At 48.4% G+C, this 17,474-nt stretch overlaps 1 protein-coding gene across 4 annotated transcripts in view; it reads left to right on the top strand.

The window, feature by feature from the left end:
• The window catches only part of LOC144799631 (P2Y purinoceptor 4-like), a 267,888-nt gene extending 254,489 nt beyond the window's left edge, over positions 1 to 13,399 (top strand). For all 4 annotated transcript variants that reach the window (XM_078671055.1, XM_078671053.1, XM_078671054.1 and 1 more), the window contains one exon: positions 10,455 to 13,399. Coding sequence is in view for 1 of the 4 variants with exons in the window: in XM_078671052.1 (XP_078527178.1) it covers positions 10,512 to 11,549 (1,038 nt within the window). In the remaining 3 variants the exon portion in view is untranslated. The remainder of the gene's footprint in view (positions 1 to 10,454) is intronic.
• Positions 13,400 to 17,474: the final 4,075 nt, after the last annotated feature.

The following is a 17,474-nucleotide window of genomic DNA, read 5'->3' on the forward strand; positions in this document are numbered from 1 at the left end:
GGCCCCCCTGTGCTTGTTTTAACCTCCGAAGCTTGAGCCCTGCAACCAATCTACTTACCTGCAAGCAGTTTGTCTTCAAGCACCCCCGTCTCCATTGGGGAACATTGGGCCTGATCTTTAACTTTGACCTCTGCACCCGGCCACCCCTGTGCTGGTGGTGGTGCTGTTTCTGGGCTTACCTGAACCTTGCCACTGCTGACCCTAAAATCCAAAGACTCGAAATGTAAGTTAGTTACTTACCTACAAAACTGCATTATTGTTTTCCTCCATATGTTAAGATTGTAAAGACTAGAAATTGCACTAAGTGCCCACTTTTGAAAAAGAAAAGTATTTCTATTTAAAAATGTGCTTACCTTTTTGCGAAGATCTGGGTCTTAAAAGAAATCTTGACCATAGCTTTTTTTTTTTTAAATTGGTGTGGATCTCCTTTTGGAGTCCTGTGTCATTTATTGGTCATTGTGTGCACAACACATGTCTTACACTCCATTGTGCTAGGTCTAAGGCTGCTCGCCCACACGACCACAAATAGAGCACTTTGGGTTTGCATTGAGCCCTGTACACTTCTGGAGGAATCTCTGGACTCCTTGCAAGATATAACCACTTAATGGTATACCATATACAGAGCCAGCTTCCTACAAAGGTCCTATCCCTTCTCCTCAGTCGCCAGTTCAGGGCCAAGCCCTTTCTACCCAGTTATTGAATGAGAGTCCCATGTCCTGTGCTCATTCTCTAGCACAGGGCTCCATCCTCCACCACCAGTGAATCATTCCTCCTTCACCCACCTACAAGCTGAAATTCCTAGCCCCTCTCCTTCATCGCCAGCTCAGTGTGACACTTTCTCTACTCAGCCGGGTCTGGTGGCTCAGTGGACTAATGCATCCACTGCAGGGGCCTGTGTTCGACCTCATGGTCACAGGTTCAAATCCCGGCGGGTCCACTCAGCCTTTCATCCATCTGAGGTTGATAAAATGAGTACCTTTGAGTTGGGTAACATCTGTTAATCAGTGCCAAGATACCCAAGGGTGAACGTGCACTTTACAAATACACGTTATGTTATGTTATGTTAGCTACTGCCTGAGGGTCCCATCCCCCTCCTCAGTCACCAGCACATAGTCACACCTTCTGTACCCAGCTCCTGGCTGAGGGTTCCTATACCTCCTTCTCGGGAACCATGTCTTCTCTGCAGAACCAGCAGCTGGGGGACCAACCCTCAGGCACCAGATCAAGGCAGGCAAGCAAGGAGTCTTTCACCTCTCTTTGACTCATTTTTGAGTTCCTGGAAAGTCTAGCATCCATCCCCGGGGGCCAGGTCATAGCAGCCGGAGCGCGCCGGGAAAAAGCAGACTTCTCTCACCCTAGGACCTACCTCAGAAAACATGAAGCACTTGAGTGGTTGCCGCTCTTGCCAAAAACCTTCTGGTCTTCACACAGATGCATTTCTTATGAGTTAGAGATTATAACTGTGGCCTGAGGTCCCCAGAAAGTGCTCTGTGCACACTGCCCGTGCATGGGCGAGGGCCAGAAGCCAGGTCTAACTGTGGCTTCTGAGGAGACAAACGAGGCTCAGACTCTTGCTGATGTTAGGAGGTGAAAACACTAAAAAGCGAAAACCCAAGACCGCTTGATATTTAATATTAGGTGGAGGATCTCTGATGCCACAGGAGTCAAAAGTGAAGAATCATGCCCTCCACGATTATGGTCTATTAAAGGCGCATTTCCCAGAACTACCCCTCCCCGGCCACACACTTTTAGTCTCAATTCTGAAACGTGGGGCAATAGATCACTTATTTGACCCGAGCTGCTCAGACTTATAAGAGGCTGCTTTATGCTTGGGGGGTAGACGGTGTATGTTGAGTGGGATCACGTCTGTTGGTGCAGACGCTTGTGAGGTGAGTCTATGGCATGTAACTTCCCATGGAGATCCAGACCTGTTTCCTGTGCTCGTCATGGGGTTGATCGAGTTCTGAGAGACTGGGAAGTCTATTTCTCTCTATCTCTACCACCTCCACAGATCTCAAATTCTTGATACACAGGTCTCCAGATCCCTCCTGGCCCACCAGCCTGAAAGGGAAACGTCGTTTACAACGCGGTGTTTACACCGCACGACCTTTTCCAGGCAGCTACTACAAGACAAGTCGTTACTACGACTTGCTCTGGATGGCGCTGTGGGATAAGGAATGTTGTCCAAAACCTTCCCTACTGTTACGGGTACTGGTGTTGGAATATAAAATTATAAAATTCCTAAATCCGCGCCCTCCAACGCAAGTCGTTGTAACGACTTGCGTTGTAAAATCTGCGATGTCAAGTACCGCGATCTAAAAGATCGCGTTGTACTGACATACATCCACCTGAAAACTCAACAATGACCTCCTGTTTTCACCTGGTACAGGCGAGCCACCTTACTCTTCTGGCAGTCTCCACAATTTTGGATTAAAAGGCGAGTGTGATCTTAGTAGGAGTGACAGGGTATAGACCATTCTCAAAGAGGCGCAAAGGGGGGGGTCACTCTGAAAAACGCATGGCTTTCTGTAATTTACTGATTTTAACAAGATACTCGCCAGTACAAACTAACAAGAAAGACAACTATTGAACAAGCACCGCTGCAGACAGATCACACGGATGGAGAAAACATAAGCATATAAATATTAAGTTTGGTGATGAAGTTCTAGTGTGGTTAGGAAGCAAAGTTTACGACCACTGCTGCAGTCTTCCAAATTGCCTTTGCTGAAGTTCTTTGACAGAGAGAACAAAACCTAGAAGTCATTTCTGAAAGCGAGTTTGTGGTCTAGTTGCAAAAAGTGAATACTGCCTTTAGGACACAACAAATTAGTCTCTTGTGTGACAGCTCCCTCAGATTGCAGCTCAGCTTCATGAGAGAGTAGGAAACATGAAAAAGAAAATGGTAATGGTAATAAAACACATTTATTTCCATTTGATGTTTTATCCTCGCAGCTGCCGGGTCTGAGGACAGGTCAGCACTAAGCAGCTGAGAGGAACAGTGCGCTCTTCACGTTTATAGTGCGCATGTCACTCTGACCGGCTGTCTTGCCACGGCCTGCCTGGCATGCGCTCTTTAACCCCTTTGGTGCTGATGACGGCTCCCGGTCATCATCAGTTACGGTGGGCGTGTGCTGATGACGGCCGAGAGTCGTCATGACCATGCCCGCGATCGGAATGTGCCGCACAGACGCAGAATTCCGGCCGCAGCCAGGGGGTTAAACACTCCAACCCAAGCTGTCCCAGGCAGCTGGGTGGAGGGCAAGCACAGAATCCTAGTGCTTAAATAGCATCGCACCAGTGCGCTCCAGCCAATCCTGGTGCTTCTCTCATGCTTCTAAGAGAAGCATCTGGATTAGAAGAGGGGAGTTGCTTGCTGGAGCTCTGGGATCCTATGCTACTGAGATAATGAGGAGCACCCAGCACGAGGTAACAGGTAAGTACATGTTCGAGGCATATGGGCTGCAGATGGTACATTTATGAATAGATCGCCATCTGGTGTTGGGCTCGGATGATTGCACTTTGTTTTTCTTCTGGAGAAGTCTTTGTCGTCATAGGTGACTCCTCCTCTCGGTGTTAGTGCGCATGGGCATCGGCTCCATCCTTAGATTGTTTTTTTCCGCCATCGGGTTCGGATGAGGATCGAAGCGCTCCGGACCGACTTCAACAAAGAAGGTTATAACCGGCGCGTATTCCTTTCCAAATCGACGGTATCGTTATCGAACGCGACTTTACTCCATACCGACGCGGTTCGAAGGACGACGACTACGAGAAACTCGACGTAGTCCAACCCGGGGTCCATGGAAAGGACTCCATTCAAAAAATGTCCAACGTGTGGTGCTAAGTTCCCACACAAGGACCTACACGAGGTGTGCAACCTCTGCTTGTCCCCTGAACACGAATCCAGGGACTGTGAGGCCTGTGCAGCGTTCTCGTCAAAATCGACGATTAGAAACCGTCGAGCCCGAAGACACGAGGTATCGAGAATGCAGTCACAAGCAATCCCGGAGCTGTTCGAGGACCAGCACCCAGAAGAGGAGGAAGAAGAGGCCGACGAGGCGGGGTCAGAAGCGGACGAGTCCGACGTCGAGGAAATCGACGTCCAACAAACCGTGAGTGACGACGTCCCTTTACCGAAAAACAGACCCCGCACGGTGTCGACCCCGCCCTCGAGCCCGGTCAGACAACCGAAAAAAGTTTCCAACGCCCCGCCTTCGAGCCCGGCAACGAAACAGAAACCGAAACACTCGGTCCCCCATCATAGTGGTTCCGGTTCCGATAAACCGACCACATCGACACCGAAGCACCAGGTCAAGGAAAGCTCGAAGTCGAAGCAGTCCATGTCGACACCGAAGCACGCTTCGGCGCCGAAAACACCCTCGACACCGGGGACATCTTCGATACCGAAGAAGTCGGATCCGAACAAAACTTCGGCACCGAAAATACAAATGGACATTTCAAAGAAAAAACACCTTTCGGAACCGAAAACTGCGGTACCGACACAGGAACACGGAACGGATCCTAAACAAAAGACTTTGTTTATTGACCCAAAGACTGGCAAGGTAGCCACAGAACTACCTAAAAAGAGGAAACATGAACATTTGGACGACAAGTCTCATCCAAAGAAGAGAACAATGGGGACGAATACAACTCCTCCCCCTTCTCCCAAACCTCACACACCATCTTCGCCTCTTCCTCACAATAGGCCAGATATTCCTCCCACACGTCCATCTACACCTACAACAGATGGAGAGAGTGACACAGGGGAGGGGGGACACCCTGGAGATGATGAGGACACAATCCCAGAGGAGGCAGACCCATGGGAGGAGTATAATGTGGGATCAGGTAATGATACCGACCTTGAGTCATATCCCTCAAAACCTTCACCTCCTGATGACAATACTGGGTTTGCACAACTCATTACTAGAGCAGCAACATTTCATAAGGTAGACCTACATACAGAACCTCAAGTACAGGACTTCTTATTAGAAACACTACCTACTGCACAAAGAACATCAGGAACACTACCAATGCTTAAGGGCCTTCTCAGTCATACATCAGAGATATTCAAAGACCCAGTGAGGGCTAGGGTATTGAACCCAAGAATTGATAAAAAATATAGGGCAGCTCCAAAAGACCCAATATACATTAAGGGACAAATTCCTCTAGACTCACTAGTGGTCACAAACGCTCGCAAGAGAGCAAACTCTTTATCTACAGGAGAAGCTCCACCTCCTGACAAAGAGTCTAAACTAATAGATGCCTCTGGGAAGAGAGTAGCATCTCAAGCGGCAAACAGTTGGCGCATAGCTAATACGCAAGCACTACTTGCAAGGTATGACAGAGCGCATTATGATGAGTTAGAAACACTCATCAAACATCTCCCTAAAGAACATCAAAAGAGAGCAGATCAACTTATACAAGAAGGGAAGTTAATTACTAACACTTCAATAAAGTGCGCCCTAGACGCGGCAGAAACTGCGGCAAGGTCGACAAACACAAGCATCATGTTAAGGAGACATGCATGGCTCAGAGTGTCAGGGTTCAAACAAGAGGTACAAACATCGTTACTAAACCAACCTTTTGATGGGAAAACACTTTTTGGCACAGGGACAGATGAGGCCCTAGAAAAGATGAAGAAGGATACAGAAACGGCTAAATCAATGGGAGCATTGCAACAGCCGACACAAAGAGGTTCCTTTCGTAGATCCACCTATAGAGGAGGATCCAAAAGTACAGGTACAAACCAACAGCAAACCTCTTTTACACCTACATCACCCAGAGGTAATTCTAGAGGTGGATACAGGGGTAACAACAACAAGGGTAGAGGTCGCGGAAACAACAACAACCGCAACTCTCCAACCCCAAAACAGTGACTTCATAGAGCTTCCCCCAGACCATATAACACCGGTAGGGGGACGCCTATCACAGTTCCTACCTGTCTGGGAAAACATCACATCAGACAAGTGGGTAAGACAAATTATCCAACATGGTTATTGCCTAGAACTCACAGCTACCCCACCAAACATCCCCCCCAAACAGCGTCCAATGAAACAAGATCACCTGACACTATTAAAACAGGAAGTAATATCACTGCTAGAAAAGCATGCCATAGAGAAGGTTCCACAGCACCAACAGGGAACAGGAGTATACTCCCTATACTTCCTAATTCCCAAAAAGGATGGATCTCTAAGGCCAATACTGGACCTAAGACCTCTCAACGCATACATAAATTCGGAACATTTCCACATGGTCACGCTCCAACAAGTACTTCCTTTACTGAAGAAAGGGGACTTTCTTTCTACACTGGATCTAAAAGACGCTTACTTTCATATCCCTATTCACAAAGACCACAGGAAATACCTCAGGTTTGTGGTAGAAGGACAACATTATCAGTTCAAAGTCCTTCCATTTGGTGTCACGACGGCACCAAGGGTGTTCACAAAATGCCTGGCAGTGGTAGCAGCTCACCTAAGAAGACAACAAATTCATGTCTTCCCATACTTGGACGACTGGCTAATAAAAGCCAGGTCGCAAGAGGAGTGTCTGCAACACACACAAAAGACAATTCAGCTACTACACCAGCTAGGGTTCACGGTGAACTACACAAAGTCACACCTACAACCAAACAAGGTTCAACAATATCTGGGGGCTACTATAGACACAGAAAAAGCCAAAGTGTACCCCAACCCAGTCAGGGTCCAAGCAATGCTTACAATCACTCAGAGATTTCAGCCACAACACTCACTAACAGCAAGAGTGTTCATGCAGCTATTAGGCATGATGTCATCCTGCATACTGCTAATACCATATGCAAAACTACAAATGCGTCCGCTACAAGAATGCTTAGCGACACAGTGGAATCAGGCTCAAGGGCAGATTACGGATCTGGTGTTGGTAGACGACCGCACACACCGCTCTCTGAAGTGGTGGAACAGAACAAACATTACCAAGGGGCGGTCGTTCCTAGAGCCAATTCCACAGGTGACAATAACAGCAGACGCATCGCTCACCGGATGGGGAGCACATATGGACAAGTACACAGTACAAGGAAGGTGGAGTGTGCAGGAAAGAACACTGCACATCAACTATCTAGAACTACTGGCAGTGTTTCTAGCATTGAAAGCCTTTCAGATACATGTTATCCACAAAGCAGTCCTGATCAGAACAGACAACATGACGGCAATGTATTATATTCAAAAACAGGGGGGGACGCACTCTCTCCAATTATCCAGACTAGCACAGGAAATTTGGAGATGGGCCATTCCTCAAAACATCTATCTGTTAGCCGAACACCTACCAGGAGTTCAAAACCAGATAGCAGACATCTTAAGCAGACAGTCGGAACAAATACACGAATGGGAACTGCACCAACAAATACTGCAGCCATTCTTCCAAAGATGGGGACAACCAGAGATAGACCTATTTGCCACTCATCAGAACGCAAAATGCCAAAGCTTCGCGTCCAGGTACCCACATCACCTGTCGCAGGGCAATGCGTTATGGATAAATTGGTCCAACAAATTTGCATACGCTTTTCCCCCTCTCCCACTAATCCCATTAGTGGTCAGGAAACTGCAACAACATTCAATGACCATGATACTAGTAGCACCCACGTGGGCAAGACAGCCGTGGTTCACCACGCTCTTACAACTCTCAAAAGTGCCACATCACAAGCTACGAATTCTACCCATGCACCTTACACAGAACCATGGAGAAATAATGCACCCAGATCCAACTCAATTGAACTTAGCGATCTGGCTCCTGAAATCCTAGAATTTGGGTACTTAGATCTCCCCCCAAATTGCATGGAAATAATTAAACAAGCGAGACATCCAACCACCAGAGCATGCTATGCAGCTAAGTGGAAGAGGTTTGCTATACACTGTACTAATAACAATATCAACCCTCTAGACGTATCAACAAGGGAGATTATTTGCTACTTATTACACTTACAGCAATGTAATCTAGCGTACACATCTATCAGAGTACATCTAGCAGCTATAGCAGCATACCTACAAAACAGGCAGCGCATATCACTGTTCAGAGTACCAGCGATAAAAGCATTCATGGAAGGTCTTAAAAGAGTCATTCCACCAAGATTACCACCTTCCCCAGTCTGGAACCTCAACGTAGTACTCACCAGACTAATGGGGCCACCCTTCGAACCTATGCATAGGTGCGAAATACAATTCCTTACATGGAAGGTGGCATTCCTTATAGCTATTACCTCACTCAGAAGAGTAAGCGAATTACAGGCATTAACAATACAAGAACCATTCCTACAGTTACACCAGAATAAAGTGGTTCTTAGAACAAACCCAAAGTTCTTGCCTAAAGTAATTTCAGCATTCCACATCAATCAGCCAGTGGAATTACCAGTCTTCTTTCCAAAGCCACAAACGGTGGCAGAAAGGGCTCTACATACACTAGATGTTAAAAGAGCCATTTTGTACTACATAGAAAGAACACAAGACTTCAGGAAAACTAAACAACTATTTGTAGCATTTTCCCCAACACATAAGGGCAATCCTATCTCTAAAGCAGGCATCGCAAGATGGATTGTAAGATGTATACAAATATGTTACATTAAAGCAAAGAGAACATTAACTGTTCCTCCTAGAGCTCATTCTACAAGAAAACTAGGAGCATCTATGGCATTCTTAGGGAACATTCCCCTAGATGACATATGTAGAGCAGCAACTTGGTCTACACCACATACATTCACAAAGCACTACTGTGTTGATGTACAGGCTGCACAACAAGCCAGAGTGGGCCAAGCTGTATTAAAAACTCTATTTCAGACAGTTGCGACAGACACTGGTGACCACCGCTAGGGAGGTAACTGCTGTACAATCTATTCATAAATGTACCATCTGCAGCCCATATGCCTCGAACGGAATATGCTACTTACCAGTATGCATCTGTTCTTGGCATAGAGGGCTGCAGAGTGGTACATGCCCTCCCTGCCTCCCCGGAAACCTGTGTCTGTCCCAACATTATCTTATTTAGATACATTTACATGGGCATATCTTTATGTACTATACTACACTACTCCATCTAACCCTACTATGGCAAAACAATCTAAGGATGGAGCCGATGCCCATGCGCACTAACACCGAGAGGAGGAGTCACCTATGACGACAAAGACTTCTCCAGAAGAAAAACAAAGTGCAATCATCCGAGCCCAACACCAGATGGCGATCTATTCATAAATGTACCACTCTGCAGCCCTCTATGCCAAGAACAGATGCATACTGGTAAGTAGCATATTCCTTTTTTTCTTTTTTTAAATATTAAGTTGCTTTAATTCACTGACAGGCACTGTGAGAAACTCGCAGTGCCTTCAGTCTCCCCTCCAAAGCTCTCAAACGTGGCCCGTTAGAAACACAGTTTAAAAACAGACCTCGATTCAGAGCTTTGGCTTCGGGCCGAAGGGCACTGCTGGTTTTTATTACTGCCCGTTAATGTGCCTGCCACCCCACCTGTGTTAATTGCAGCTGGCTACCACTGGCGAACACTGCCCAGTAAGATTGACAGTTTGGAAAATGGCTATGTTTTAGCACATCAATTCGCCTCCTCTGCTCAGACTTGTTCTCCTCTGCAAGAAAGGCATGCTACATTGCAGTCCAACCCTTCTCCCCTTCCATACATTAGCATTTAGCTGTTCAGGGGACAGTCATCACTGGGTGCCTCCTCTCCTCCCATTACTCCATCTCCTAGACATGACACCTCAAAGTTTGGTTGTTCAAACAATTAAACTACACATGTATATTTGGCCACTGGTGTTTTTGGCAGTAGCGGCCGCTACTAAGCACAGGTGGTGAGGCAGGAGGGGGGGAGGGAGGGATGGGGGGTTAGAGGGGTGAATAATACAAATTAAAATAAACTCACTTACCTGAATGCCGCCTCATGCCTCTGCTCCATCTCCTCCGCGACAACAGGAAGCTCCCAGCCTCCCAGAAGCCCCTGTCCAATCACAGCGCCGCCTTAAGCAGAGTTGTGATTGGTCTGAGCGCCATGATTTGGTGCTCAGACAGGGGCTTGGAGGCTCTGCATGTTCCTCACCAGGCTGTGTAATGCAGCATAGTAGGTAAGATATGTGAAGTGTGCATTACTCTTTGAGTGGCCCTCTGGGGCCGGTCAAACCATCAAGCACACTTTAGAGTATGCTTTACACTCGTCCCCTGCCCCCTGCACTGGCCAGCCCAGCCTATTTTATTTGACAAGTCTTAAGAGCGCTTTGATATCTGTTTTCTTTCTGGTCCCACCCTACTACTTCCTCATTTCACTACCAGGGCAGACATTTCTGGGTTGAAAGCTGCCCCCTTAAAATCCATGCAGACCTTTTTCCTGGGAAATTCCTAATGAGGCAGGACATGCTAGAATGTTATCTTGAGGCTGCACTTGTGTGGTTTGCCTCTCACTTACTATGTCCTTCCTCTCTTGTCTTGCAGAAGTTCCCACCGCTAGGCCTGTGATGTGTGAGCCAACCTAAGAGGCCTTCAGGTGAAATGGAAGAGGCTACTGGAGCACTCCAGGCCATCAGCACCCCCGAGAATTCCAGCAGCGCCCTCATGGCCCAGGGATCCTGCCACATCGACGAGTCGTACAAGTACATTTTCCTGCCCATGTGCTACCTGTTCACCTTGGTGCTGAGCTTGGGCCTGAACTCCATCATCTTATACCGCTCCCTGCGGAGGACCAAGCAGTGGAACTCCTCTCTGATCTACATGTTCAATTTGGCGCTCACTGACTTCATGTACGGGCTGTCGCTGCCCTTCCTCATAGCCAGCTACATCAAACGGGACCAATGGATTTTTGGGGACTTCATGTGCCGGCTAGTCCGCTTCCTCTTCTACTTCAACCTGTACTGCAGCATCTTCTTCCTCACCTGCATCAGCTTCCACCGCTACCTGGGCATCTGCCACCCTATGAAGACCATCACCATGGAGACCAAGAAGACCGTGCGTGCTGTCTGCGTGCTGGTCTGGGCCGTTGTCTTCGCCCTCACTAGCCCCATCTTCCGCTTTGCCAAGACTGAGTTCTCCAAGAACATCACCAGCTGCTGGGATGATGCCCTGGACAGTGACCTCCTGCACTATGTGCCCTACGGCATCTTTCTGCACATGGTCGGCTTCTTCGTGCCTTTCTGCATCATCGCCTGGTGCTACTCCCGCGTGGCCAGGACCATCTTCCGCACCTTGCGCAGCCCCCAGTTCCAGTCTCCGGCCCCCGCCTTGAACAAGCGGCGCAAGTCCATCAAGACCATCATGACAATCACGCTGCTCTTTGCCCTCTGCTTTCTGCCTTTCCACATCACCCGCACCCTCTTCTTGGCGCTCAGGGCCAGCCGGATAGTGGACTGCCAGACCATGAGCGTGGTGTCCATCTGCTACAAGGTCACCAGACCTCTGGCCAGCTTCAATGCATGGCTTAACGCCTTACTCTACTTTCTAACCAAAGACAAATGGGGTCAAAACTGCCTGAAGCCCTGCAAGCCGGAAAATGAGTCCAAGTCTTCAGGCAACATCTTCAAGCCGCTGCCGTGAGCGGCCATTGTGGTGGATGTCCTCTTGGGGGTGCATGCGCGAGCGCCCCACACTGGGAGCAGGTCTGAAGGACATCACTTGCTCTCCTTGAAGCCTGCAAAGCATGGTGTCCAATCTCTCTAGTCACTTTTCAAAGTGGTAGCCCCTCGCCATCACCGCCTAGTGCTGTGAAGACAACCAATGGCTCTTGTGAGTGTGCAAGCCTGACAAGGAGTGTGCTGTGTCTCCAGACTTCTTTTACAGGATTGTGAATATAGACCTCGGTCCATAGTCGACAATGCATACGTGTTGTGGTCCCTGCTGACAATGCATGGGAGATACAGTCTCAGTTGTCTCAAGTAGGCGCTACACGTGGACTGCGAACTCCATTGACGCTTCCCAGAGACTGCGCTTTTTACTGACTATACCCACGAGCTGCGTTCTCTGCTAACTCAGCACAGAGATGGGTGTCTTCTGAACTCATGATCAGTCAGTGTGCCTTGCTGTTTCCTTTATTCATGAGGAAAATAAATTGCTGTCTCATCTGCGACTGAACATAGACTGGTGCATGCCGCAGTGACCGACTAGGGCTCCTGTCTCTTTTAACATTGATCTGTGCTGCTGTCTAAATAACTGCTGTCTGGTGTGAATACTGCCCGGGGGCTGCTGTCTCTTTTTGAGTGTGGCTGCTGTATCTTGAGCCCTGCAACAGGTAGACCTCTGCTGGCCCATCAGTCTGTGGGAGGGCGAGGCATGAGCCTGAGGTTTGCTCTGTTTCCTTTGTTAGTTCTCTTTCCCCTTCTGCGCCTTCCTCTTCCTCGCTGACTTGTTTTTCTGCCGTTTCTCTCTTCTCCTCTCCTACCTCGCACGCTCATCCTCTTCCCGTCTTACCCTCCCGCATCCCTAATCACCATTTTTGCTTCATCCTTTCTCATTTTCTTCATCTTTACCGCCTTTCCCCACATTTTCTCCTTACCTTCCATATCTTCTCTCCTTCTCTGGTGTTCTTTTTCCTCCTTCCACTTTCCCTCTGCTCTACCTTTTCATTTCCTCTTCCCCTGCTCTTTCTTCTCCATTTTCTGTGTTGATCCATCTCTTTAAATTGCTCTTCCTCATTCGCCCACTTTCTTTCGACTTTGTTTCTCCTCCATCCTTCTCTAACCTCTCCAGGTACTCTCTTTTTCCTCTATCTCTTTTATTCTCCCCGGTCCCCCACACACTACTTGTCATCCTCTCTCCCTACTTCTCTCCTCTGGCCTCACTTTTTTCAGTTCGCCAGCCATCTCCCTTCTATTGCTGCCTTCTTTTTCCTGCCTTTTGTCTCATCTCTTACCTTGTCTTATCCTCTCTTCATCTTCCCTGCATTTCTCTAACCTCTTCTTTTTCACCTGTCCTTTACAATCCTTCTCCCCCTTGGACCATCCTCCCTCTCTGCTCTCTTCTCTGTCTGCTTTTCATCCTCTTCTACCTTCCCCTTTTCTCTCTCTACCGTCTTCTCCTCACTTTTCATTTATGTCATCACGCTTCTCCTTATCTCACCCCTCCTCCTATCCCACTTTCTTCTCCATTTTCCTTCCTTTATCTTCTTCTCTTGCTGCCTTTCATCCCTTCCCCTATTTATTATCTTCTCCCCACGCACTTCTCACGTTGCCCCTCTTTTATCCTCCTCTCTATCGTCTCTCTTCTTCTTCCTTCAGTTTTTCCCTCCTTCCCATTATCTCTTTCCTTCCTTTTATTTCTTTGCCCTCTTTTTCTCCTCATCTGTCCTTGCTCTTTCTGTCCTGGCTTCATCTCCCCCAGGTGCACTAATATGAATCAGCTGATGTAATACTGCCACAGCAGAATGTTTGGTGATAAACGTGTTATTTGAATCCTGCACGTGCTTGTCTTTTATTTCACCAGTTCACAGAATCATAGAGAGTAACTACAATAAAAGCCTGCCATCAGCCAAATTAAAGGGATAGCACAGGCACAACTTTACAGCAACATTTCCAACTACACAGCTAGCAGTGGTTCCAGTTCTATTGTGCACATACATTTCGGGATTACACAGATTTTGAAGCAACATTTAGAGTTAAATGTGGATTTAGCAAAGGTCAGTTGATAGTCTTCTCACTGTTTGCACTTGACAAGTGGTGCAAAGATCTGTGCAAAATTGAGCTGGTGCATTTCTGTAGCCAGGCCCCAGGTCCATCGGTCCTGTCTGTTTTCCTGTCCATTTCAGATTCCAAACACCCTGCCTGCTCTCTGAATGTGTCCCAGCCTTGACTGGTCTTTGGTACCCAGGAGTCCAAGAATGGACATGCGCCTTCGAGCCCACTCATCCGCTGCACTCCTCTTGTCTCAGCTGCAGTGGTATCCTGAGGGTGCAACGGTGAGGCTGCGGACAGGCACAACCCTGCCCCGGGAAGAGGACAGGCCGAGCACACCTCGGGCCCACCAATGGCCTCTACCGACCCTATACATGAAGTATGTGTCCACTTCAAGAGAACCTCATATCTCTTTTAGACTATTGAGGTGCCCCTCAGACCAGAGAGAGTATGTACTCTGGGGTGGGTGGGTGTTGGTGGTCACTGGACACACGGTTCCGGTGTAAGTGGTCAGACACCTGCAGTGAACCGAATCGTGGTGGTAGCCAAGGGAACACGAGGTTTTCTATGATTTTTTCATTCAGTCCAAGGCAGATGTTGAATCTGAAGCCATCAACTTTTTAAAAGAGCATACATCACTGTAGCCACCTGCTGCCCTTGAAGTGACCAGGGCTGGAAGCTGCTGCCTTGCCTGTCCCTACCTATGCTCCAGATGGGCAGGGAGCAGCTCTCTCTCTGCCCAGGACCTTCTGCCCCTTCCAGCCCCACGAGAGCAGTCCTGCAGCAGCAAACGGGCTTCCCCTATCTGGGCCCTTTATCCCGGTGGATCAGTGGGAGACCTCCCTGAAGGAAATACAGGAGCAGAAGCTACAAGACACAGCAGGAGACACTTTACCCACTCCTCAGACGAGCAGGCAGAAATAGCTCAGAGTGGCAGCAGGCAAGGAATCATGCTCTGCTCTTTATTTCAAGATTATTCACTCCATGGAGTGGGTTGAGCAAGATATGTTAAAAGGTAAGCCAGTTTGTTATTGGTGACAAGTTTCTAGCCAACCCAAATACATCTGTCAGGTTCCCACTCCCGGTTTGTCAACACTGATTCATTTAATTTTATGAGAACTTGCTTCCTAGTCACAAAACTTTCCATGCACCCGAATACAAACATGGCAGACAATTGGCTCAGTTTCCCCTAACTCAACCCTATCCTTCCCTGTTCAGTCCAATAAGTGTATAAAATAAATCTCCTTGCTCGATCTTCCCCGCCCCTTTTGTATAAGCCTCCTGTAGTGCTTGGTTCCAACGAGCCTGAGGGGAGTCCTGCTCTAAAAATAACAAGTACTGGCAAAGCCAATAGGGCTCGCCTATACCAGAGCTATTGGCTTTGGCAAAGTGTTTTGCCATGTTGTACACCAGTGTGGCTAAAATGTAGTGGCCTGGAGTGTCCTGTAGTGGAGTGGGGGGAGTACAGTGTCATAGACTGGATTTGTTGGAGTAGAGTGTCTTAGAGTGGAGTGGGGGAGTAGAGTGTCGTAGAGTTGGGTAGAGTTCAGTGGTAGAGAGTGTAGAGTGCCGTGTCATAGCATGCAGTGTCGTACAGAGGAGTGTCATAGAGTGGGGTGGCATAGAGTGAAGTGTGTGGGGTGGAATAGGGTAGCGTGATTTGGAGTGGATTGAGGTAGTAGGTGGATTGTATTGTAGTAGAGTGGGGTGGATTGGATTGGGGTAGAGTGGGTTGGACTGAGTGATACCGTGTGGATTGGAGTGGGTGGACTGGATGGGGTGGAATGGTGTGGATTGGTGTGGAGTGGGGCGGATTGGATAGGCGTGAAGTGGATATGATTGTAGTGGATTGGAGTGGGGTGGATTATATTGGTTTGGGGTGGGGTGGATTGGGGTGGGTGTGGTGGATTGGATTAGAGTAGGGTGGTTTATACAGGGGGTGAATTAGAGTTTGGTCGGATACATTGGAGTTGGGGGGAGTAATTGGAGTTGGGTGGATTGGAGTGTGGTGGGCTGGATGGACTGGATTGAGTGGGGTGGACGGAACCGGGGTGGGGTGTATTGGATTGGGGTAGAGTGGGGTGGATTGGAGAATAGTGGGGTGGATTGGACTAGTGGAGAAGGGTGGGTTGGACTTGATGGGGTGGATTAGATTGGAGTGGGGTGGATTGAAATGGTTTGAGATGGGGGGAGGAGGACTGGAGTGGGGTGGACCTGAGCAGGGTGGTATGGAGTGAGGTGGAATAAAGTGGGGCAAAATGGGGGGTGGAATGGAGTTAGGTGAATTGGAGTAGGTTGAACTGGATTGGAGTGGGGTAGGGTAGATTGGACTGGAGTAGATTGGATTGGAGTGGGGAGGCTTGGCTTGGAGTGCGGTGGATTTGAGTGAGGTGGATTGGATTGAGTGAGGAGGATTGGATTGAGGGGGTGGATTGGATTGGATTACGTGGATTGGGTTGTGGATTGGATTGCGGTGAGGTGGATTGGATGGGGTGGGGGTTAACTTGATTGGGGTGGGGCAGATTGGATTGAGGTGGATTGGGAAGGAGTGGATTGGAGTGGGATGGGGTGGGATGGATTGGATTTGGATGGATTGTGGTTGATTGAATTTGAGTGTGGTGGATTGGACTGGGGTGATGTGAATTGGAGTGGGGTGCATTGTTTTGGATTGGAGTGGGGTGTATTGTTTTGGATTGGTGTGGGGCGTATTGTTTTGGAATTGGAGTGGGGCAGATTGTAGTGGAGCACATTGTACTGGATTGGAGTGGAGTAGATTGTTGTGGATCGGAGTGGGGTACATTGTTTTGGATTGGAGTGGGGCACATTGAATTGGATTGGAGTGGGGAAGAATGGAGTGGGCTGGATTGGATTGATGTCAGGTGGATTGGAATGGATATGATTGTGGTGGATTGGAGAGGGGTGAACAGAGATGGAGTGGGTGAGTTGGATTGAGGTGGATTGGATTAGAGTGGGGAGAATTTGAGTGGGGAAGATTGGAGCGGGGTGGCTTGGAGTGGGGCCGATTGTTTGGGATTGAGGTGAGTCAGACTGGAGTGGGCACATTGAAGTTGGCAGATTGTCCTGGAATGGAGTGGGTCAGATTGTTTTGGATTGGAGTTCAGCAGATTGTTTTGGCTTGGAGTGGGGCAGATTTGTGTAGGGCAGATTTCTTTGAATTGGAGTGGGGTGGATTGGGGAGGGAGTGGGGTGGATTGGATTGGTGTGGGGTGGATTGGATCGGGCTGGATTTGTTTGAATTGGAGTGGGGTGGATTTGGGTGGATTGGATTGGATTGGGCTGGATTTGGGTGGATTGGATTGGTGTGGGGTGGATTGGGGTGAGGTGGATTGAATTGGAGTGGGGCAGATTATTTTGGATTGCAGTGGGGCAGATTGTTTTGGATTGGAGTGGGGCAGATAGCAGTCAGGCAGATTGAAATGAGGCAGATTGTCTTAGATTGGAGTGGGGCAGATTGTTTTGGATTGGAGTGGGGTAGATTGTTTTGGATTGAAGTGGTACAGATTGTTGGAGTGGTGCAGATGGGAGTGGGGCAGATTGGAGTTGGCTGATTGTTTTGGATTGGAGTTGGGCAGATTGGAGTGAGGAAATTGGAGTGGGCAGATTGGAGTGGAGTAGATTGGAGGGAGCAGATTTGAGTGGTGAAGATTGTTTTGGATTTGACTGAGGCAGATTGTTTTGGAGGGCAGTGGGGCAGATTGGAGCGGGCAGACTTTTGGATTGGGAGTGGGGCAGATTGTTTTAGATTGGAGTGGGCAGACTCTGTTGGATTGGAATGGGGCAGATTGTTTTGGATTGGAGTGCAGCAGATTGGAGTGAGGCGGATTGTTTTGGATTG

This window comes from Lissotriton helveticus, chromosome 12, assembly GCF_964261635.1.
Source record: "Lissotriton helveticus chromosome 12, aLisHel1.1, whole genome shotgun sequence".
Taxonomy (NCBI): domain Eukaryota; kingdom Metazoa; phylum Chordata; class Amphibia; order Caudata; family Salamandridae; genus Lissotriton; species Lissotriton helveticus.